Here is a 22843-nt window from a genome sequence, read left to right as displayed (position 1 = left end):
CCAAGCAGAGATGGGCTCAGGAACTGCATGAGAAGGCACCCATGAGAATCAGAAAGGAAACAGTTTGCACAGAATGTCATTCACAGAAGCTTCATGCTGTGCCTGGATGTCAAAGCACCCTAAGTGTTACCAAAGACCATCTTGTGTCCCGCATGGGCTGCCTCCCACCGCTGGGGAACCCAGCACTCTCCTATTCTGCCTTTCCCGTGCCAGGCATCAGGTAGGTTCTGGGAAGGGGAACCCAGAGCCGGAGGGGTCTGTGTCCTGGGTGGGCTCAGGAGGGATCTGTAAATCTTGCAGGGGGGAGACTGTCAGGCTTATCTCTGATACAAGGCATGATGATCAGGTAAATAGCCAAAGAAGGTTGGAAGACACTTTGGCTTAGGAAGTCAGCGCAGGCTTCCTGGAAGAGGTGTCCCTTAGTCTGCTGTAAAAGCATGAGTGGGATTTGGGCAAATGGAAATTGTGCTGTGGGTAAAGGGCTCTCCACGGAGAAGAAATAAGTGAAAAAGATACTCAGGTCGTGGGGTACCTCTGGGAATCTGGGAGTGGAGGCAGGGCCTGTAGTACAGATCATGTTGGTTAGTTTTGGCCTGTGGGTGGGTTGGTGGGGGGGGGTCTTGAATACCTTGTCCAAGGCAATGGACAGTGGGAGACATTTATTTTGGAGCTGGGGAACACATGATCAGACCTTCCCAGGGTTTGAGTTTGAACATAAGGCAGCTCTTGGGCCAAAATAAGCTAATCCCTCCAGAAACCTATCTGTGCTCGGAGGGAATTATTTATTTATTTTTCTGAAATGCAATATGCGCCTCTCAGGCTCCCTAAGGAGAGAGCACGTTATACTCAGATTTTTCTGAGTCCAGCATTGATCTGTGTGTCGTGTTGAACTGAGCTCTGAGGTTGGATTTCCTCTGCCGTGAACGTCATTTCTGGGGCAGGGCTTTCTTCCTGCCTACGCTTCCGACGCCAGGCTGGACACAGCCTCTGGGCTGGGCCCAGACTCACCTCTCCCCGTGAGCCGTTCTAATTGCCCTTGCAAACCTTACAGTCAAGTGCGTGATGATGGTCCGGCCATAAGTGAGACCCAGGAAAGCTGCCAGTGATGGCACAGTCAGCCCTGGGGCCCTGGTTTGTTTCTCATCTTTACTGGGTCTGCCCCAGGGCAGAGGTTAAGAACCCTGGCCTCCTAAGCTTTGACTCAAGTCAGCATGGGACTTGTTTCCCTTAGGTGTGAAGGGAAACACATGGATGTATGCTCCATTCTGCATATATCCAAAGCTCTGAAAAAAGTGTACACCCTTGGAACCAGCCAGCCCACTTCTAGGCAACATTTACCTTGGGAAAGTCATTGCACGTGGGTGTTCATTGAAGTGTTGGTTTTAATAGTCAGAGATTGGAAACAACCTAAGGATACAATAGTGGAGGATGGATTCGATATAATGATGAGATATCCATGTAATGGGATACTGCAAAGCATGAGAAACGGCTGTAGAGTTGTGTAGCTATTGATGTGAAAGATATTTATGACGTATTTTGAAATTAAACAAAACAAAGCAAGTTCCTAAACAGCACGCATGACCTGATTGCATTTTAGTTTTGACAAAAAGTTCCCACTTATATTGGAAATGGCCAGATGGATGGACATCAGAATGCTAGTAATGGCTGTTGGCTCTGGGTGGTGGGATATAGGTTTATTAAAAACATTTTGCTCATTTATATTTTTGAATTTTTCTGCAATTACTATGTGGAGAACCTGAAGAGACCTCGTGAAGACGTAGGTCTCCGCCAGAATAGCGTGGGAGCTTTAGATAACTTAAAGGGGGGATGTCGTATCCTTGGGGGAGTCCAGTCTCTCAGGGGACTGAGTTCTCTACAGTCTAGAGCAGGGGTCACAAACTCTTTCTGTAAAGGGCTAGAGAGTAAATATTTTAGGCTTTCTGGGCCATACGGCCTCTGTGGCAACCACTCCGGTCTGTCTTCATACCTTGGAAGAAGCCATCGATACCATGTAAATTAACGGGTGTGTCTGTCTTCCAATAAAACTTTATTTACAAGAACAGGCAGTGGGCCAGATGCGGCCTACAGACTGTAGTTTGCCCATCCTTGATCCCAAGAAAAACAAACAAACCCAAAAAAGCTGCTTGCTTAATGGTTTTGGTGAGTGCCGTAGCCAGCCCAGAAATAGCACAAACAGTAGGAAGGAACAGGCCAATGCAAGTTGAAAAGGCGGATGTTTAAGTAAAGGCATGAAGGCCACTTGTAACATTCTTTCTCCACATCAGCAGTTGCACCTGGACAAGCGGTATTGGGGTGAGGTAGTTTGGATTATGCTTTGGAGTGTCTAAGATGCCAATTAGCTCACCAGAGGCTCTGAAAAGTCTTGTGGGAAGGACAATGGTTTACACGCTGTTGAGCTCGCATTCCCAAACTCCTTCTATTCACATACACCACAGGACCCTTTGTGTGGGGGTGAATGTGTACCACCCATATCTTGTGGTACGGGGCCAGCTGGGAAAAAGCGCCCTCAAACTGTTCCTCTGTGTTCCAGAGTCTGAAAGGTCAGATGCCCTGAATTCTCATTCATTACAACTTGAGATTGACACAGAAGTCAAGGCTGTACTAATTAAGGCAGTTCTTACAGAATCACACACATTGAGTAGGAAACTTAGCTCTCACTACTTCCGTCAACACTGAATGAGAATTTTATTGAGTCCCTTAACAATCCTTTAATGAGCACCAGTTGTTCAGAAGGAATCGTGGGGGACCAGGGAATGTAGGACAGTCGTCTCAGAATCTCGGAGAGCTGGGCTTCACGGAGGATGAGCCAGGGGCAGAGAAAAGTTGCATAATGCAAACCTGATAAGTCCTGGGGTTGAGCCAAACCACAGTCACAGAATCTGGCAGGGACTTGTCCAAGCTCTCATTGCAAGTTTGTGGAGGAACTGAGACCAGAACTAGGGTGAGAGACATATTGGGTGATTCCATTTCTTTGAAATATCCAGAAATGGCAACTCCTTAGAGACAGAAAGCAGAGTAGTGGTTGCCAGAGGCTGGGGAAGGGGAGAAGGGGGAGTGGCTGCTTCTTGGGTATGGGATTTCCTTTGGGGTGGTGAAAATGTTTTGGAAGTAGATAGTGGCGTTGGTTGCACAATACCGTGAATTTACAAAATGACACTGCTTTCACGCTTTGAAATGGTTGAAATTATGAATTTCATGTTATGTGGTTTCTACCACAGTTTAAAAAAAAAATGTAGGATGATGGAATAATTTATTGTCCAAACCTGGGCACTTTTGAGAGTGAACACGTTCTGTCCCAGGTAAACCAGGATCTGTGATCACCTTGACTAAAATCACCCAGTTCTGACTCTCGGACCAGTGTTTTGTACCCTCCAGTGCGACTCTGACTCAACAAAAGTGCATGGTTTTTCAAAAGTTGTGCCACTCAGACTTTTCACCAAGATAGCCCCACGTTGCCCCAAGGAGAATAAGTGAACAGGCTTGCGCTATATGACTGTGTTTCTCCCGTACCTTTGGGCCTTTGCACATGCTGTTCCCTCTCCTGGCTCCAACCTCCTCCTCTGCTTGGCTGTCTCCTACCAGTCTCAGATGAGATGTCACCTCTTCCAGGAAGGCATCCCTGACTACTCCTCCTTTGGGCTTTTACAGCCTCATTTTCTGCCCCTATTAGAGCACCCCCCGATTGTAATCAGGAATGGGGTCTCCTTTGCTTCCCATTGCATTCCTAACGGGGATGGGGGCAGAGCCGAGTGTGGACCATGAGAGCTTTTAATGGAGATTTGCCTAAAGGACATGGGTCCCCATGAGCTGAGTCACATGGTAATTAGAGCTTAAGCATTAGGTTTCCTTCATATTTGTCTTTAGTTTCTTGGGTTTTTTTTATTGTGGTAAAATATACATAGCATAAAATTTATCATCGTAACTATTTTTAAGTGTGTAGTTCAGCAGCGTTAAGTACATTCACTCAACCATCACCACCATCCATCTCCAGAATTATTTTTCGTTTTTTTTTTTTTTTTTTGCGGTACGCGGGCCTCTCACTGTTGTGGCCTCTCCCGTTGCGGAGCACAGGCTCCGGATGCGCAGGCTCAGTGGCCATGGCTCACAGGCCCAGCCGCTCCGCGGCATGTGGGATCTTCCCGGACCGGGGCACGAACCCGTGTCCCCTGCATCGGGAGGCGGACTCTCAACCACTGCGCCACCAGGGAAGCCCTCTGTTTTTTTTGATGGTAGACACCCTAATGGGTGTGAAGTGTCCTTTACATTTGAACATCATAAAAAAGCACTTGTTCTAGTTAAGCCCATGTGGACTTTGGAAGGAATCCTATGGAGGGGAGGGTGGATCAGCATACCTCCTGCTGCCCACGGCAGATCCATTCACTCCTCCAGCTTCAGTTTCCTCACCTGTAAGATGGGCTTCATAATAGGACCTGCTTCTTTTTTTTTTTGGCCATGCTGCATAGCATGAGAGATCTTAGTTCCCCAACCAGGGAGTGAACCCTCATGTCCTGCAGTGGAAGCGCAGTCTTAAGCACTGGACTGCCTGGGAAGTCCCAGGACCTGCTTCTTTGTATTGTTAAGGGGACGAAATGAGTCATATTCGTAAGGCACTTAGCACAGTTCCTGGCACACGCTTAGTGCTTAATAAATGATAGTTATCTTTATCCTCAGCTTTTTTGTAAAAAAAAATTTTATTTATTTATTTGGTTGTGTTGGGTCTTAGGTGAGGCAGGCGGGCTCCTTAGTTGCAGCTTGCAGGCTCCTTAGTTGTGGCTCACTGGCTCCTTAGTTGTGGCATGCATGCAGGATCTAGTTCCCGGACCAGGGATCGAAACTGGGCCCCATGCATTGGGAGCATGGAGTCTTACCCACTGCACCACCAGGGAAGTCCCTATCCTCAGCTTTTGAAAGCTCTGAAAGTGGGCAGGAAGGGAGCCTTGGTACGTCTACATTTTGAATTGATGGGGAGAACACAGCTCAGAGGGAGACTTCCGATATTGAGGCCTAAAAAGAAATCTGCACAAGCAACATTAATGGAAATAAAAAGGAATCTCAAAGTGAAAAGGAATTTAAAAATATAACAGTTCCACCCTTGTCCCCGACACTTTTCCTTTTCACCTGTCCCTTTCCCCTTCCAGACCTTGACCATTTGTATAAACAATTTTTGCCGTTGTCACAGCCTTGAATACAGAAAATTACCCACCTGCCACCCTCTCTCCAACAACATTCTCATGAGCTCTTCTCACTTTCCTGCACAGGGTCCCCAGTCCTCACTTTCAAGAGATGCAGAACAGCCCCTTACACGTGGCTGAGAGACTTTCACCTTTTGTGGAGAATGTGGATTATTTCTAGGTTTTTGCCATGATAGCCATGGCAGCCATCTTTTGGAAAAATTAATTAATTTCTTTATTTTCATTTTTGGCTGCGCTGGGTCTTCGTTGCTGTGCGCAGGCTTTCTCTAGGTGCGGCATGCGGGGGCTACTCTTCGTTTCGGTGTGTGGGCTTCTCATTGCAGTGGCTTCTCTTGTTGAGGAGCACGGGCTCTAGGCATGTGGGCTTCAGTAGTTGTGGCGCATGGGCTCAGTAGTTGTGGCTCGTGGGCTCTAGAGTGCAGGCTCAGTAGTTGTGGCTCACAGGCTTAGTTGCTCTGTAGCATGTAGGATCTTCCCGGACCAGGGCTTGAACCCGTGTCCCCTGCACTGGCAGGCAGGGAAGTCCCGCAACCATCTTTTCTGATCACAAACTCAGGCCATGTGGTGTGAAGGGATTTTTGTGCCACTTGTGGGCAGACTGGGAACTGGAGATCTGGTCTACCCGCTGACGTTGCAACTTTTGTGACATTTCAAATGGCTTCTGAGTCCTGGGTTTTTTCAAATAAGAGTTATCACCCTAAGTTCAGGGTGCGTTATTGCTGCACTTGGATGGACAACACTGCAGGGGGCATCTTTGTGTGTATGGTTTTCTCTTCCTTTAGATTCCTTCCATAGGACACGTTTTTAGACGTGGGATTACTGAGTCAAAAATAAATGAATGTTTTTGGGGTGAGGTATATGGGGGGAAAACACTTGATTCATAGTCAGAAGATTTCAACTGTAACACTACCCCTCACTAGCTTGAGATCTGACTCATTTCCCTCATCTGTAGAATGGTGGTAATAAACTGAAAAGCACAAGATTGTTGAGAATATTACATGGGAGAAGGCAGAAGGTGCAGAGTCACTTAGTGTGGTCCCTGAGTCTTGATGGGGTCTCCAATAATATTAGTGGAAAGTGAATATTGCCAAATTGCTTTTGTAACTTACATTGTCCCTGGGAGCAGATGAGCATGTCAGTTTTCCCACACCCACGCCTGCATTGGATACTATTATTTTCTTCTTTCAGGGATGCTCTCCCTTGAGGTAGTTTTTGCACACTGACTTTATGTCCGGTGCAGCATCAGACCTTGGGGGTACAGCTGCGAACCAGACCCAGGACCCTCCTGACCTGGAGCTCCCCCGACTCTAGAGGCAGTCACCACATGTGGGATCAGTGCTGGGCTAGGGAGAAGCTCTGGGAGTTAGATACCAGAGCAGAGAAGAGGCACCTGAACCCACCCTGGGGCATCAGGGAAGGCTTCCTGGAGGAGATGGCTGCATGGAGCTGCGATTAACCAGGCAGTAGGAAATGGCAGTGTAGAGGCGGGAAGGTGAGGAAAAGCATGATGTGTCTTGTGACCTGTCTGAGGTTCATGTGCTGCAGTAAGTATGTGAGTGAGTGTGAGAGACAGACAGATGGATGGAGGGGGAGGTGTCAATCATGAGACTGAAGCTGGAGAGATGAAGAGGATCCAGATCCTGCCAGGCCCCAGGGAAGGAGTTTGATCTTCATTCAGAGGGCAGTGGGGAGGTGTGGGGAGTGACATGGTGGCCCCTGCGTATCAGCGAATCACTCTGGCTGCTGCTAGAACAGATTGGAGGAGACACCAGCAGAGAAAGTTACTTACCTAACAACATTCTATGCCTCTTGCTTATTTATTTCGTTTATTGTCTTTTCCTATGTTCATGATTGTCAGCTCCATGGGAACAGGGCTTTCTGTATGTTTTGTTCACTGTTGTGTCCCCAGAGCCTGGTACATGGTAGGTGCTCAGTAACTGTGTATTGGAATGAATGAATGAATGAATGAGCTGGGGCCACAGCCATGGGGACGGAGAGGAGAGGATGCATACACTCCATCGATATTAGACATTGGTCCCCCTCCCTCTGGGGCCTGTGGACGGACAACGCCCATGCATTTACCGCAGCCCTGCTTTCCTGGGGAGACCTGGACACGCACTTGGCCCCTCACACGGGGCACCGCACAGGATGGATCCGCAGATTTGGGAGCCCAGGTCACATTCCGGAAGACGCTGGAAGGTGGCAGGACTGGCTCACGGCCCTCACCAGATTGTGGCATTCCCAGGAAGCGGCACCCAGAGATGGCTGAGTGAATGACTGTGAGTTCCCAGATCGGATTTAGGGGTGTCATTATGAAAGATTGGCAACAGCTGTTCAAATGAAGCAACGCCTCTGAATCTGAGAGAGAAGCCACCAAATGGTTGGGCTCTGAATGGAAGGGCTTCTCCTGCCTCGTCCCTGTGAGCTTCTCTCGGATTCCCTGGGAGCCTGTGCGCTCCACGGCTGCACCGCCAGCACCCAGCACAGAGCCTGGCTTGTAGAGGGAAGGTCAGAGGGATGGGAGGAATGAATGCTCGTGAGCGACGCCTGTCTAATTTCAGTGACGATCGGTTTCGGTGACTCAACCCTCAGGAACCTGGTTTTCTCTGCATGAAATCGCAGGAAATGGGGGAGATCGAGCCTGTGGACCTGGCAGGTTCAGCAACCGCAGAGGTACACCCACCACTACCCCCACTGCTGCCCCGCATCCTCCGTGTCCTGGTCCACCGCAGCCTCCTGACCTCCCAGATCAGCCTGGCTCCCCATCTGTCCCCCCATGCTGACCTTCACGGTTATTTGTAGATAAAACCAGACACAGCTCATACCTGGTGTCCCTGCTTTCTCCAGGGAGCTCTTGTTTACCTGGCTCTGGCCATCGTGCTAATATATTTAAAAAGAGTGAGCGAGGCCACCCAGGAATAAACAGCATCTGTCCTCTGTGTGAGTGGGCTTCTGAAATGTTTTGGAAGGGACTAACGTCTCTTAAATTAAGCATAACATATGTGATGCATTTAAAGCAAGCTTTTAAAGCGAACATTTCAGTTGGTTTCCTTGTATTTTACAACAGGTTAAAGGAAAACCTGAGAATCATGGGTTTCTAGGTTTGGGAAAGAGTTCAAAATATTATTTAGCCATCCACTATGGTGGTTTAAAAACTCTTTTTTTCCCCCCTTTGTTCATTGATTGATTGATTCATTCATTGATTCGTTCATGCAACCATATTTATAGACCAGGCATCTGCCTGGCATTTCAGATGGAAACGACAGGGAGCCCAAGATAGAAAGGAGATTACAGATAACAGAGACACCGTTCTGGTTAAGAGGGGTGCGGACCAAGAGCCTTTCTCTTGTTTCCCCTTTTTCCTTCCCTGCAATCTGGCTACTGAGATGGGTTCAGAGATCCCAAAGTGGGGGCAACATTTGTGAGCCATCAGCCCTGATGCAGCAACAGCGCTCTTGGTGGTTCTTCCCAGGAAAAGCTGTATAGAGAAGCGTTCGTTCATTCCACCTTTGGGCGGATGAGCCGGTGTGACAGTCTGGGGTTAATGTGGTCACAGCAGGTGTCTGATGGCGGCCTGTCCCAGGCAGTGCATCAGGTGAAACTGGTGGGGCCTCTAGGCGGGGTCAGCAGGTTGAGCTCCCAGCTGGGCTCTTCGTAGCTCCTTGGTTCTGTCATTCAGTAGCAATTGACCTGTGGCCACACCAGAACTTGCCAGAGCCAGAGGAACTAGTTCACCTGGTGACCAAGACTGCTTAGTGTCATGAAACTCAGGACTCTGGCCCTTATTTAGAATCTTAGAAGGGTGGGGAGCAGGGCCAGGAGAATAGTTCTTCATTCATTTCTTTATTCACTCAGTAATTATGTGCTCAGTACTCTTATCTGCCAGGCCACTGTGCTAGCTCTTGGGGCTTCAGGGTGACTCCTGGGCGCTTCCCATTGATGTGAAATGAAGGATCTTGAACTATTAAATGTAGCTGTGTAGCTATGAGGAGTCTGGCTGAGTGTCTGTGGGTCTCTCTGGACACGTAAGAGGGAGATTATACTAGGTTGGAGGGGGGCAGCTGTGTCTGGACTGCAATCTTAGGGGAGGGCCTGCGTCTGTGTGTAGTGACAGGGATATCTCAGAGAACAGGCACAGCACATGCAAAGGCCCTGAGGAGGCATGTGAGGACCTCCAAGAGATGCAATGTACAGGTACTGCTGAGCAGGAGAACCAGGGGAAATAGCTCCCAAAGTAGCCAGCTCTTTGAGTCTTCCGGAGTTCCCTCCTCTAAACCGAGGGAGTCTTCCGGGACCACCACTCCCAATTTTAGGCAGTTAATCCTTCTTTTCCTGTGCTCCCATGTCCCCCTTTATAAACCATGATGTTTATTGCCCAGTGTTGTAATCGCTTGTGTGTGTGTGTGTGTGTGTGTGTGTGTTTCTCACACAGGACTCCGAGGTCCCTGGGTGCAGGGGGTATTTCTTATTCATCCTTGTGAACGTGGTAGGTGCTCAGTAAACGTGTATCAGAGGAACGGGGGAGATTTTTTGGAGCACCTACGGTTTGTACTCGGCACCTTTGATGCCCACGTGTATAGATAAGGCGACAATACTGAAAAGCTGCTAGGAGCGTGAGTTTTACAAGCTGGCGGAGACACCAGCAGACGCAGTTGGAGCTCGAAAGCCTTTGCGCCGTCTGTGCACATATTGCCGGAACCCCAGAACTGAGGCACTCGCCCTGTGTCTCCCCAGACCTGCTTGAAACTCAGCCTGCTGGGACGAGCCTCCCCTCCCCTGCCGGCTCCTGCCATGGGAGTGTGCGGACAGCCCCGTTGGAGATGAGACACGATACCGCTGGCTTTCTCTGGCAGTCACACGTCCCCAGCCAGGAACTGCCAGCTCGGGTAAGTGGGGCTGGAGTGTCCGGGGGTGGGCAGGGCTCCTGTGGGTTCTGCTAGGGAGTTTTCTCTCTGTCCTTTGAATCCTGTTCTTGTCCTGTATCTCTGCCCGGGCTGTCTGTGTCCCAGAGGTCACGGGAGCTGGCTCTAACGATGAGCAGTCCTGATTTGGGGCAGGACCCTGTGCACCTTAGGAACTCCACCCCGAGTCTTTGCAGACGGGTTCCTCCCAAGTCTCCGATTTTCCCATTCTCCATTTCTGTGCCTCTCTTCTGCCTCTAACTCCGTCTAGACGGTGTTCTCCGCCTTGGGGAGAAGGAATCTTCTTAGCACCATCGAGTGTGTAAGGAAGAGAAAATATCAAAATCTGTCTGCCTTTCTTTCCTGCAGGCTGCTGAGTGAGTCAGAGCCGGGGGCAGCATTGTAGGGCCCCAGGAAGGGAAGTGGAGGCTTGCGTTGGACTAAAATGCCTTCTACTTTTAGCCCATCTAGACGCGGGCAGGCTGGGGACAATTTTGTAGGGAAAGAGAGCACTGGAGTGAAGGTGGGGTTAGGGTGGGGGACGAATCAAGAACAGCAGCTTGTCTGGCACTTCTTAAGACCAGAAAGGAAGAGGACGTAATTGTTAAAAAGGCAGAGTTGAATGGGTCCAGGACTTGAGATCACGTTTCAGCTGTGTGATGGTTGGCAAGTCGGGCCACCTCTCTGAGCCCTTTCCCTTCATCTTTATCAGGGAGATAAGGATAATCCCTGCTTCTCGGGGTCATTGGAGGATGGATGAGAGAGGAGGGCTGCTGCCTTGAGAGAGCAGCGCTCATGACTGGATGAACAAGGGGCTTGTGCCTGCGCTGCTGCAAAACTGGGGCTGGCAATCACATACCCGCCTCTTAGGGTTCTAAAGAGGATGTGATTTGTAAAACGGAGGAAGCACTGGGCTTACCTGAGGCCTCGCGCGTGGTAAACTCTCGTCGTTAGCTGATACTCTTCTTACTGAGACTGTGAAGGCAGCCAGCGTAAAATAGGCGTCCAACTGAAAAGAGCCCAGAGGCAAACAATCACAGCAGCAGGTGGAGTGGGAGGTGAGGGCGGCTTTCTCTTAAGGCTTCTGGAAGGACCGGGGAGGGGAGAGACAAGGGACTGTCTGGACGGTTAGAGTGCCAAGGCCAGTGACCAACTCTGTGACCGTTGGCTAGCTGTGTGAGGTGGGGCTTGTCACCTACCCTCTCTGTGCTTGGCTGTGACGAGGGTCAGGACCAGCCTGATGCGGCCGGGCTCTGAAACGGGAAAGTACTGCGGGGTGACAGGACTCTCATCAGGGTTTATGCTGGGAGCGTGTGGTGTGAATTTGGAGTCTGACCTGGGTTCGGATCCCAGCTTTGCCTCTTTACTCTCTGAGTGACCTCAGGTCGGTTACTTGGCCTCTCTGAGCTGGTTTCCATACCTGTACAGCAGAGATCATCACTTTTCACCCTGAAAGCTGGCCTTGAGATTAGCTGAGTCAGGAAAGTCCAGGAGAGTGTTGGCACCTTTTCTGTATCCTTTGAGCCGGAATGAACTTCAGAGTCAGGCCATTTAGTCCGCTGCCCTTTGCCCACAGCCGAGAGGTGAAGGCACTGGCCCAGGCTGGCCCGGTGGTCAATGGAGAGCTGTCGTCCAGACCCGGGGCTCTGGTCTCTTGATCCCCATCCCCCAAATCCCTCTGCTTCAACCCAGACACTGACTGAATCTTAAATTTACTATTTTTTTTAGTGGTTGCCTCTCTGTTTCTGATGTTCGTCTTCCCCATGGATCCACAGCCGTAACCATGGTGACGCGGGTGGAGGTCGGCTCCATAAGTTCTCTGACAGGAGTGCCAGGCCTGGGCGAGCTCTCCAAGGAGGAAGCTCTGACTCGGACCTACTTCCGCCAGGCTGGCAGCGCCTCCGGGGCCCCCTCAGCGCTGCTCTTGGAAGGGAAAAGCCCCCTCAGGAGCCCAGTCCGCTTGCTCCCTCTGCCGAGACTCACCCCCAAGCCCTTCTCCAAGGAGAAGGCCGGGGACGTGATCTCCTCGTGGCCCAGCCTGAGCAGGCCGTCTCCTACCGGGGGGCTCCCCCGGGGCGTGGCGGCAGAGGGGCTGGACGAGAAGATGCCTGGCTTGGTGGGACCGGAGGCGGGGAGCGGGGACGGCCCGAGCAGCTCGTCTCTGTTCTCCAAGGCCGCGGTGCTGCGGCCTAACCCCAGCACCATGATACTCTTTGAAACCACCAAAGCCGGGCCTACCCTGGGGAAGGGGGTCGGCCGGGGGGCTCCGGAGGCCGACGCAGGCGTGTCTCAGGGGCCCCCTTCTGCCTCCCGGCCTGAGGTGGCCACCAAGCCCGCCTTGCCGGCCCGAAAGCCTGCAGGGACTCTTCCCCGACCGGCCTCCGTGTCTCAGGTCACCAGGCCGGCGGCCACCCAAGAGGAGACAGGCCTAAAGGAGCCTCTGTCAAAGGCCAGCAGCGTGGAGGACGCGGGTAGCCCCGCTCTGGAGCCCAGGCCTCGACTGAAGAGAAGGCCCGTGTCGGCCATTTTCATCGAGTCCATTCAGCCTCAGAAGCCAGCAGGCCCTGGCGGGGCAGCCGTGGTGGGGAAGGCGCCCCCCACCCCTCCTGAGAAGACGTGGGTGAGGAGGCCTAGGCCTCTGTCCGTGGACCTCACGGCCAGGTTCGAGAGTAGAGAGGCCTTGGCGAGGAAGGTGGAGGCCACAGCAGGATCCACGGCCCAGTGGCGGGGTCCCGAGAGGCCTGACCTGGACCCCAAAGTAGATGGGGAGCGTCTGGTCAAAGCAGAGGCTCCCCTTCACGACCCAGATTCTGACTTCCTGCAGGTGGCCAGGAAGATCCAGGAACGGAAGGAGAAGCTGCTCTGCAAGCAGGCAGAGATGGGCCACCTCAGAACCATGGGGGGCTCGGCCAGGGTCACCCCCATCAGTGACCAGAATCTTGGGGAAGAGAAAGCCAAGCTGGATGGCGAGCCGGAGAAGGCACCCAGGGCCCCCCCGTCCCCTTCGCCCAGGCCTGGAAAAGGCCAAGAAATCGCTGAGGTCAAGAGCAGAGCGGCTGATGGGGAAACTCAGGCAGGGGGAGAGCGGACCCCGAGGGGCAGCGTGAAGAAGCACGTCAGCCTCTTTGGCGAGGAGAGCGCCTCAGCCTTGTCGTTGGGGTCTTCGCCCCCATCAGCCCCCGCTGAGGCCCCACCGGCTGCACCGGAGCTGGGGAAAGCCGGCGTGAGCGTCCAGGAGCGGATCAAAGGCTGGGCCACCGAGAGCTCGGAAGCAAAGCCAGAGATCAGGAAGAAGGCGATCCAGGCACGGCCGCTGTCAGCGGATTTGACCAAACTGTAAGTGGGAGCATCCCACTGGCTTCCCCCAGCCTCCAAGGTCCTCAACCCCTTACCAGAGACCCCTCGGGAAAGGAAACAGCAGGGTGCCACGCTCCGTGCTGCCCGCCTTACGCCCCCTCTCAGTTGACCCACAGCCCACAGAGGAAGTGGCATTAGCTCCCATTCCTCAGATGAGGAAGCTGAGGTGTGGAGAGACAGGGGAGCTGCCCGCGTACGTTTCCTCATACATTTCCTCCTACGTTCCCCTCTGTGCACTTTTCAGGGGGAAATATTGTGCACATTTCACAGATATGGACAGGAAAGGTGAAATACCATGAGGAAGTCGGGAGCCTGGTGCAATTCCAGCTCAGCCTGTCTCCATCGCTAAGCTTTCCTTTCCTGAAGTCCGAGGACACCTAATATATGACCTAAACCTCTGTGGATGGCCCCCAAAACAAAATCAGACGGGTCATGATAACTTGGGTGGGTAGCTTCACGCCTTGAGCCTCGGTCTCTTCATCTCCAAAACGGAAATGATGCTAAGACCTGCCTTTAAGGATTAAGGCAAAGACTCAGAGAGATAACGCTGAGAGTCACTCAACCCAAGGGAGCCCTCAACACGCTGTAGCTCCAAATGATGCGATTAATCCTAATGGTTATTGATGATTTTCTAAGCTTGGCCTGGCCTCTGACATCTCTTGCTCCTTCGTTTTTTCCACAAGTGGCTTCTCGGCCAGGACAGAGGGATGCCGCCGGGGGTTTCTGCCAGCTTGTTAATGACATGCCTGCCGCTGACATACTTTGTCAGGGATGGAGCTTCCAAGGGGAGCTCTGGGCAGACTGCCCTTCAGGCCCTGGGAACCCGGGCAGCCAGCTTGGCCAGAGTTAGACCCGTGGCTCTCAGCAGTTAGAATGACCTGGAAAAAAAAAATACCGATGCCTGGCCCCCACCCCACCCCCTAGAGAATCTGATTCAGCTGGTCTGGGGAGGGGCCCATGTCGTGGTGGTTTTTAAAAGTTTCCCAAGTGATTTTCATGTGCAGCCAGGCTCGTGAACCCCTGAATTCAGAAAACAGAGAAAGGGGAGAATTCCCTGGCTGTCCAGTGGTTAGGACTTGGCGCTTTCACTGCCATGGGCCGGGTTCAATCCCTGGTCTGGGAACCGAGATCCCTCAAGCTGCACAGCGTGGCACAATAATAATAATAAAAAAAATTTAAAAAACCCCAGAAAACAGAGAAAGGGGCACCCATGGCGGGGACCTCACGCACCTTCCCTCTCTGCATCCCCCAGTGTCTCGGGTTATTCCCATCTGACAGGAGGGGAAACCAGGGCTCTGGGCTTAGAAACAACTCATGCACAGCCTCACGCCTCCCAGGAGGCAGACCTTGGACTGATGCGTGTGGGTCAAGTTTAAGCAGTTTGATTTCTTTCACCTCCCTCTTCTCTGCAGCCCCCAGCCCTGAGCTAATCTTTCAGCGTCCGCTCCAGAGAACTCTTCAGAGATGGAAAAAGTGTAGCTCCAGAGCTCCCCTTTCTCCCTCTTCCCCTTACAGTGGGAAACAGGCCCAGAGAGGGATAATGACTGGGCCCAGGTCACTCGGAGAGGCAGAGGCAGGCCCGTGCCCCGACACATTCCCCGACTGCCCACTGCCCCCGTGGTCGGTCTGCGGTGGGGCTGCTATTGTGAGGTTACAACCGTTAATTATCCCTCCTGGGGCATCTTCACTCTTCTCTAAACGACTTCACGTAGCTATTAGGGCCTTGGGTAGCCTCTTATCCGCCCTACAAAAGACGATGAGGAGGTGTTAATTATCCCCGTTTTATGAGTGAGGTCGCAAGCCTGACCCAAGCTCCCTCAGTGGGGAGGCAGGAGAGCTGGGACTAGCACCCAGGTCTCTTCACCCAAGCCTGGGGCTCCTGCTACCCCGATGATGCTGTGTTTAAGGTAGGCTGTCCCCACTGGGCCGGAGGGCTTTGGCAACTGCAAAGGACATGTCCCTTCTCGGAGGAAATTGGGCAGTGTTGCTTTGATGATCTCAGTGCTGGTTTCACCCCTGGGTTCCTGAGCTAGTTACGGGGTGCGGGCTGGGGGGAGCCACAGCTGCCGGTCCCTGTACAAGTAACTTGGATCTCTGTGCCAGGTTTTCAAGTGCAGCTTCAAGCAACGAAGTCACATGTGAGAAGTGTTCTGAGCTGAGCAGTGAGCTGCCTAAAGAACCCAGAGAAAAGGTAAGGAGCCACTTGGCGCGTCCTTTTCCCCAGCAGGTAGTTATACTTATTGGAAAAAGGGCTTTTATGATCTCCAGGACCCAGGAAAGAATCAGAAACCTCTCATGAACTGTTAAGACGTTTTTTTCCTTTAATGTTGGGACTTTTAAAGTCCCTTCCGGTATGATGGGCCGTGTGATTCCCCGTTGCAAATATAATCGTCAGGCATTTCTTTTTGTCTGTGCAAATGGGAGGAGGGACATGGCTTTCCTGTGTAAGAATGTCTGCTTTATTAAGAAATTAATGAAGATGTAAAAATGTTAATAGAAACCCCCTCAATTTTCCCCCATTATGGTCCCTGCTTCTTTCCCCACCCTGATGTGTCACCTAGACGAAGAAGAAGGAGGAGAGTTACCATCAATTAAATTGCTTAAAACATATTTTCATTTAGTCTGTTTTCTTAAATATTTATTTATCTTGCCTGTGCTGGCTCTTAGCTGTGGCACACGGCATCTTCGTTGCAGCGTGCAGACTCTTAGTTGCAGCATGCGTGCGGGATCTAGTTCCCTGACCAGGGATCGAACCTGGGTCCCCTGCATTGGGAGCATGGAGTCTTACCCAGTGGACCACCAGGGAAGTCCCCATTTAGTCTGTTTAATTTAAAAAAGCTCATAAAATAACTGCTAGGTATAACGGGTTTGCGGTTGATGCTTTCTGCAGTTTCAGTTTTTGTTAAACAGATTCACTGAGGTATAATTGACATACAGTAAACTGGACATGTTTAAAGCATATAAGCAGGTGAGCTTTGACATCTTTGTACACCTGTTGAAACTTTCATCACAATAAAGACAGTGGACATTTCCAGCACATGCAAGTTTCTTCTCTGTGACCCCCCAGAGCAACCACTCATCCGCTTTCAGTTACTGTAGATTCATTCGCATCTTCTAGATTGTTATATAAATGCAACCAGTGCTCTTTTTTCGGTCCGGCTTCTTTCACTCAGAATCATTATTTTGAGCTTCATCATGTCGTCATGTGTATCAATGGCCCATCCTTTTTTATTGCCGAGTAGTACTCCGTTGTATGGGTAGCCCACAGTTGGCTTATCCATTCAGCCCTTGATGGGCATTTGGGTTGTTTGCAGGTTGGGGCCATTGCAAATAAAGCTTCTGTGAACATCTGTGGGCAAGGCTCTGTAGGGACATCTATTTTGTTTTCTCTTGGATAAATACCTAGGTGTGGAATGGCTGGATCACATAGTTTTACTTTTTAAGAAAATTATACAGAGTTTTAAACACCAGAGCTTGGTTCCAAGCCCATTTGAACCCCTCCCATCATAAACCCCTAACAAAGGTGAGCTGGCTCTGAATGACAGTGCCCACCACTCCTGGGGTGGGCAGTTAGCCCTGTTTTTATCCTTGGATCTTCTGAGTCATTTCTTTAAAAATGGTAGAGAGGGACTTCCCTGGCAGTCCAGCGGTTGAGACTCCGCACTTCCATTGCGGGGGACGCGGGTTCGATCCCTGGTCAGGGAACTAAGATCCCTTAGTTTTCCCAAAATGGAAACCCCTTACCCAGTCACTCCTCATCCCCCACCTCCAGCCCCCGGCAACCGTGAATCTACTTTCTGTCTCTATAGACTTGCCTATTCTGGGTATTCCATATAAGTGGAATCATGTATGTGGCCTTTTGTGTCTGACTTCTTTCACTTTGCATTATGTTTTCAAGGTTCATCTATGTTATAGCATGTATCAGTACTGCATTCTTTTTTATGGATGAATAATATTCCATTGCATGGATATACCGCTTTCTGTTTATCCATTCATCCATTGATGGACATTTGAGTTTCCAGCTTTTGGCGATTGTGAATAATACTGCTGCGGACATTGGTGTACAAGTTTTTGTCTGAACACCTGTTTTCAGTTCTTTTGGGTATATACTCAGGAATGGAATTGGTGGGTCGTATGGTTAAATCTTTGTGTAACTTCTTGAAGTCGACCTTTTTCTAAGAGAAAAGAAAAATTTTAGATATGACTAAGCAATAATACATGAATATTATAAAAACCCAACAGAACTAAAATGTGTAGGATTAAAAGATGACGTTCTCTTCCTCATTTCTTCTTCCTACCCTCACTCCTTCACCCACAGTTTTTTTTTTTAATTAATTTATTTTATTTATTCATTTCTGGCTGCATTGGCTATTTGTTGCTGCACACAGGCTTTCTCTAGTTGTGGCGAGTGGGGGCTACTCTTCGTTGCGGCGCACGGGCCTCTCATTGTGGTGGCTTCTCTTGTTGCAGAGCACGGGCTCCAGGCGTGCGGGCGTCAGTAGTTGTGGCACGTGGGTTCAGTAGTTGTGGCTCGTGGGCTCAGTAGTTGTGGCTCACGGGCTCTAGAGCGCAGGCTCAGTAGTTGTGGCACACGGGCTTAGTTGCTCCACGGCATGTGGGATCTTCCCTGACCAGGGCTTGAACCCATGTCCCCTGCATTGGCAGGCGGATTCCTCACCACTGCACCACCAGGGAAGCCCTTCACTCCCAGTTTGATTGTTATCTTTTCTCTACTGTTTATGTACACACGTACATATTTATACAGATGTACACATGTAGTTTTTTAAAATGGTATTTTATTATAAATATATAGTTCCCCATCCTGCTTTTCTTCCACCAGCACGACATTTTGTGTGTTCTTAGACGTTAGGAGATTGGGACCTGCCCCCACTTCTGTGGATCCAAGTGCCTGTGTGGTATTCAATTGTTTGAATATTTCAGAATTTATTAAGCCAGTGCCCTTCAGATGGGCATTTAGGTTGTTTCTGTGTTCTTTTGTTTCACAAACAGTGCTGTATGAACTTTCTTGTTCACATAGACTAGTGCACGTGAGCAAAGCAAGAATCCTGGGAGGAAATCAGCCAGATAAAAGGAAATGAGTGTCCTAAAATCATGAGAGATATACTGAGTTGCCCAAGAATCACGCCCATTTATCTTCTCACCAACAGTGTCTGAGAGTGGCCGTGTCTGAGAGTGGCCGTTTCACCACATCCTCACCCACACTGGCTATGTTCAGTCTGTAAGATTTTATGGTGTCTCACTGCTGTGATTTTAAAAGCAGCTATTTCAGGGCTTCCCTGGTGGCGCAGTGGTTAAGAATCCACCTGACAATGCAGGGAACATGGGTTCGAGCCCTGGTCAGGGAAGATCCCACATGCCGCGGAGCAACTAAGCCCGTGCGCCACAACCACTGAGCCTGCGCTCTAGAGCCCGCGAGTCACAACTACTGAACCCATGTGCCACAACTGCTGATGCCCACGCACCTAGAGCCCGTGCTCTGCAACAAGAGAAGCCACCAAAATGAGAAGCCCGCGCACCGCAACGAAGAGTAGCCCCCGCTCGCTGCAACTAGAGAAAGCCTGCACTCAACAAGGAAGACCCAACGCAACCAAAAATAAATACATCAATCAATCAATCAATAAAAGCAGCTATTTCAATCACCTCATCTCTTTCTTTCCATTTCAAACTGCCCCCCGACGTTTTTTTTTTGGCTGCACTGCGCCGCTTGTGGGATCTTAGTTCTCTGACGAGGGATCGAACCCAGGGCCCTGGCAATGGAAGGCCGGAATCCTAACCACTGAACCACCAGGGAATTCCCTCCATTTCAAACCCTTTAACTTAAATTGGATTTTTTTTTTTTTCCACAGCAAAAGGAAGGGCATGGTGTGGACGGAGCACCTGTCCCAAGAAGCCCCTGGAAGCCTGCGACACCCCGGGAGAAATCCAGGCAGACAGAGTGGAAAGACAGTTCTGATCAAGTCCCTGGCAGCGGTTGGAGCGAAAGTGTGGTGGGGCCTCTGAGCCCTTCCGCCAGCACCCCGGATGATGACAGAAGCTTCCAGACCGTGTGGGCCACAGTGTTCGAACATCACGTGGAGAAGCACACCGTGGCTGACCTATCAGGACACTGTCCCGCAGCCATGACCCCCAGGGACACGGACGATGTCTTGGAGCTCAGATCCAGGTTCCTTGGGTCGAGAAGCTCTTTCCCGCAAACCACATACCTGAAGAAAGAGTGGTTGGAAAATCCCGACCCAAAGAAATCTGGGCGGACCGCCTTCTCCAACGGTGAGCCCAAACAGCATCATATGTCTTCCGTCCTGGGAAGATACCCTGTGGGCGACAAGTGCAGTAATAGCCCCGGCCTCAAGCTCTTGGAAAGCCCTCCCGCATCCGAGAGGGTCGAGCCCAGGTATGACATCATGCACGCGGTCGGGGAGCGTGCGCACAGCGAGGCCATCCCCACGGCGCCCGAGGAGAAGGCTGTGACGCTCCGGAGCAGCCAGTCTCGGCTCTCACTGTCCCAGGAGGTGGCTCCTGCCGTGACCCCTGCTGACCCCGAGCGCAGGCTGGAAGGCCAGGTGGGGTCCGTCCAAAGGGCCAGTTTGATCTGGGAAGCTCGAGGGACGCGTGAGGTCAGTGGGCCAAAGCCTGAGTTCCACCGAGAGCTAAAGGACACGTCTGGAGGCAATTGTCTGTCACCCAGATGGACAGGTGGGGTGGCTATCAACTGGCAGAAGGCCGCTGTGGGGGTCAGTGAAGAGAGAGGCTCAGAACCAAGCCCCGAGGCCACCCCTGCGAGGACCATCCAGGCTGCCATCCAGGAGGCCCAGCACCAGGGGATCGAAGGGGCCGGAAGAAAGCCAGGGGAAAAGGGTGCCCCCCAGGGGGGCCCTCTGGAGCCTCCTCCCAGGGCTAAGGGCGAGGCCTCTGACTTCCGAGCCCGGCCACAGGCAGACGTGCTACTGCAGAAGGGGCCCCTCGCCGTGGCTGGCGGCCAGGGTGGAGCGAGGCCGGCCCGGGTGCCGGAGCCCGAAGCCAGGATGCGGAAGGTGAGCCCCAGCGACCAGAGGATGGAGAGGTGGAGGCGGCGGACGTTACCCCATGACGTGAAGTTCGATGAATTCAGCTTACTGGCCCCAGAGCACTCTTCCAAGGCAGAGCAGAGACGGACGGGTTATTTGACCCACACCGCAGGTGCCTTAGGAAAACTCCAACTAGCCCACGGTTGGGAGGAGCCCCAGCAGGGGAACCCGGGCGTGTCACAGGTTCTTTCAGCAGCAAAGCAAGGGTCATCTGTGGAACCCAAGGCAACCTTTTTTGCAGTGACGTATCAGATTCCCGACACTCAAAAAGCAAAGAGCATTGTTAAGCCCAGGTCCGAAAACTTGATGGAACATTCTAGAAAAATAGCCCCACCTCCATCGCCTCATCTTTTAACATCTACCTTGGTTTCTCTGAACCATGAAGAGCTGCTGGAGACCATGGGCAGTAAAAACCAGGCTCCAGGCAGAGAGCATGACCGCGCAAGCTTTCCAAAGACTCCGAGGCCAGCGTCTCTTGGGGAGAGGATTCTGGGTCCTCCCAGCGAGAGAATCTCCGATGGCGATGCTTTATGGGTTCGTCGGGGACCGGAAGACAGCGTTGGTTTTCACAGCGACTGGAAGGACCGTGGGAACAAGACGTCCCCCCGTGGTGCTCCCAAAACACCTCCGGCTCTCAAAAGTCACCCGAAAGCCACCCATCTCCTGCTCAGAAGGAAGACGGAGGTGGCCAGCGAGACGTTCCCAGGTAAAATCAAGGATGGTTACAGGTCCAGTGTCCTCGACATTGACGCCCTGATGGCCGAGTACCAGAGACAGCCGGCCGCAGGCCCCAGGGAGGCTCAGGAGCTGGTGGGGGGACCGCCCCCGGGGCCCAGAGGCTCGAATCCCGAGAGGCCTGGCCAGCAAGGCGAGGTGGATCGGAGACGGAGGAGCCTGAAGGAGGGCCCTGAAATTGAGGGGCCCCGGAAACAAGCCAGTTTTGCCGAAACAAACCCCAGTCCTACCCCCGGCTCGGGCAAGCAACTGGCAGAGACCCTGGAGGCAGCCACGAACACCAAGGTCAGCCCTCCTCTGTGGGCTCTGCCGCACTCAGCTCCTCCTGAGAAATATCCAGGGGCCTCTTCTGGCCCTGCAGGTCCCAGGAAAAAAGGCTCGGGGGTCAGCGAGGATGAGAAAAAGGCCTTCATCAGTAAACATCACAGTGCAAAGTGCCCGCATTCCCCGGCCGAGTCAAAGCCCACCACCTCCTGGGGGGATCTGGGCAGCGGGGCCACCGTGCCACCCAGGTCCTCCCCCACTGACCAAAAGAAAGGGCTCCCAAGGAAATCCCTCGGGAGGGGAGAGGAGGGCAGTGTGACCCAATGGGGCAACCACCCATGGGACTGTGGAAGGTCACTGCTGGATGTCAAGAGGGCCCACTCGGAGAAAGGCCCCCCTCTCAAAATCCGAGAGGGCCTGTCCATCATGCAGGAAGCCAGAGAGAGGAGGCAAGAGCAGCCCAAAGGGAGGCCCAGCCTCCCCAGGGAGAGTTCAGAGGCCAAAGACATCAAGACGGGGCTCTGTCAGCAGGAGTCGGGGAATCGAGACAGTCAAAAGGTGAGTACAAACCATGTTGCAGTTTTGTCAAACGTTGTTAAACATGCAGGCCAGGGGTCTCAAACTCAGAACCCACGTGGGTAGGCCAGGTAAGTATGGAAATGAGTGGAGTCAGGCTGGGTGTGAGACACTAGGGAGTGGTGGGGCTTGTGGCAAATGGAGAGCCCACGCCTTATCGGAAGGGGGCAACCGCTGCGCAGCCCCAGCTGGTTCTTGACAAGTGAGGAAGGTGGTGTTGAGATGGCAGATCTGATTTATCAAGAGAACCGGAAAGATCCAGATTTTTGTCCGTAATCCCCTCCCCCCATTATGAAATGAGGACAGAGTACTAAAAAAATGCTGCTTAGTCCAAACAGAACTTGTCTGCTGGCACTATACAGCCTGTGGGCTACCAGTTTTAAACCTCTGGGCTAGAATGATCACAATAGGTATCATTTTTTGAGCACCTGCTGTATTCCAGTATGCTGCATCACGTTCATCATTGTATCCCCAGAATCCAGCATCCTGCTTGATGTTTCGTGAACATTCAAGAAGTGTTTGTTGAATGAGCGAGCTCACATGAGCCTCGGGACAGTCCACACGAGAGGGATTGTCGTGGTTTGTGTTCCTATAGAAGCAGCCCCCTGCAAGTTGTTGTAGGAGGTGACCCCCTGAGGAGCTGGTGTGGGGAGGAGAAGTGAGTCAGGGAAGGGAAGCAGGTGATGAAGGTGTGGGCACCTGAGGCTCGTTC

At 51.8% G+C, this 22843-nt stretch overlaps 1 protein-coding gene across 1 annotated transcript in view; it reads left to right on the top strand.

Annotated features, from left to right (window-relative positions):
* KIAA1671 overlaps positions 1–22843 on the top strand; it is a 183223-nt gene that overhangs the window by 43779 nt on the left and 116601 nt on the right. Inside the window, exons 2-5 of the mRNA XM_082853195.1 lie at positions 9948–10099; positions 11843–13450; positions 15575–15662; positions 19339–22113. Coding sequence (XP_082709321.1) covers positions 11898–13450; positions 15575–15662; positions 19339–22113 — 4416 coding nt within the window. The 5' untranslated portion in view covers positions 9948–10099; positions 11843–11897. The remainder of the gene's footprint in view (positions 1–9947; positions 10100–11842; positions 13451–15574; positions 15663–19338; positions 22114–22843) is intronic.

Source organism: Leucopleurus acutus (genome assembly GCF_964270905.1).
Source record: "Leucopleurus acutus genome assembly, chromosome: 13".
In the NCBI taxonomy this organism is placed as follows: domain Eukaryota; kingdom Metazoa; phylum Chordata; class Mammalia; order Artiodactyla; family Delphinidae; genus Leucopleurus; species Leucopleurus acutus.
The sequence above is the reverse complement of the archived record's forward strand: the minus strand, read 5'-3'. Positions and strand labels throughout refer to the sequence as shown.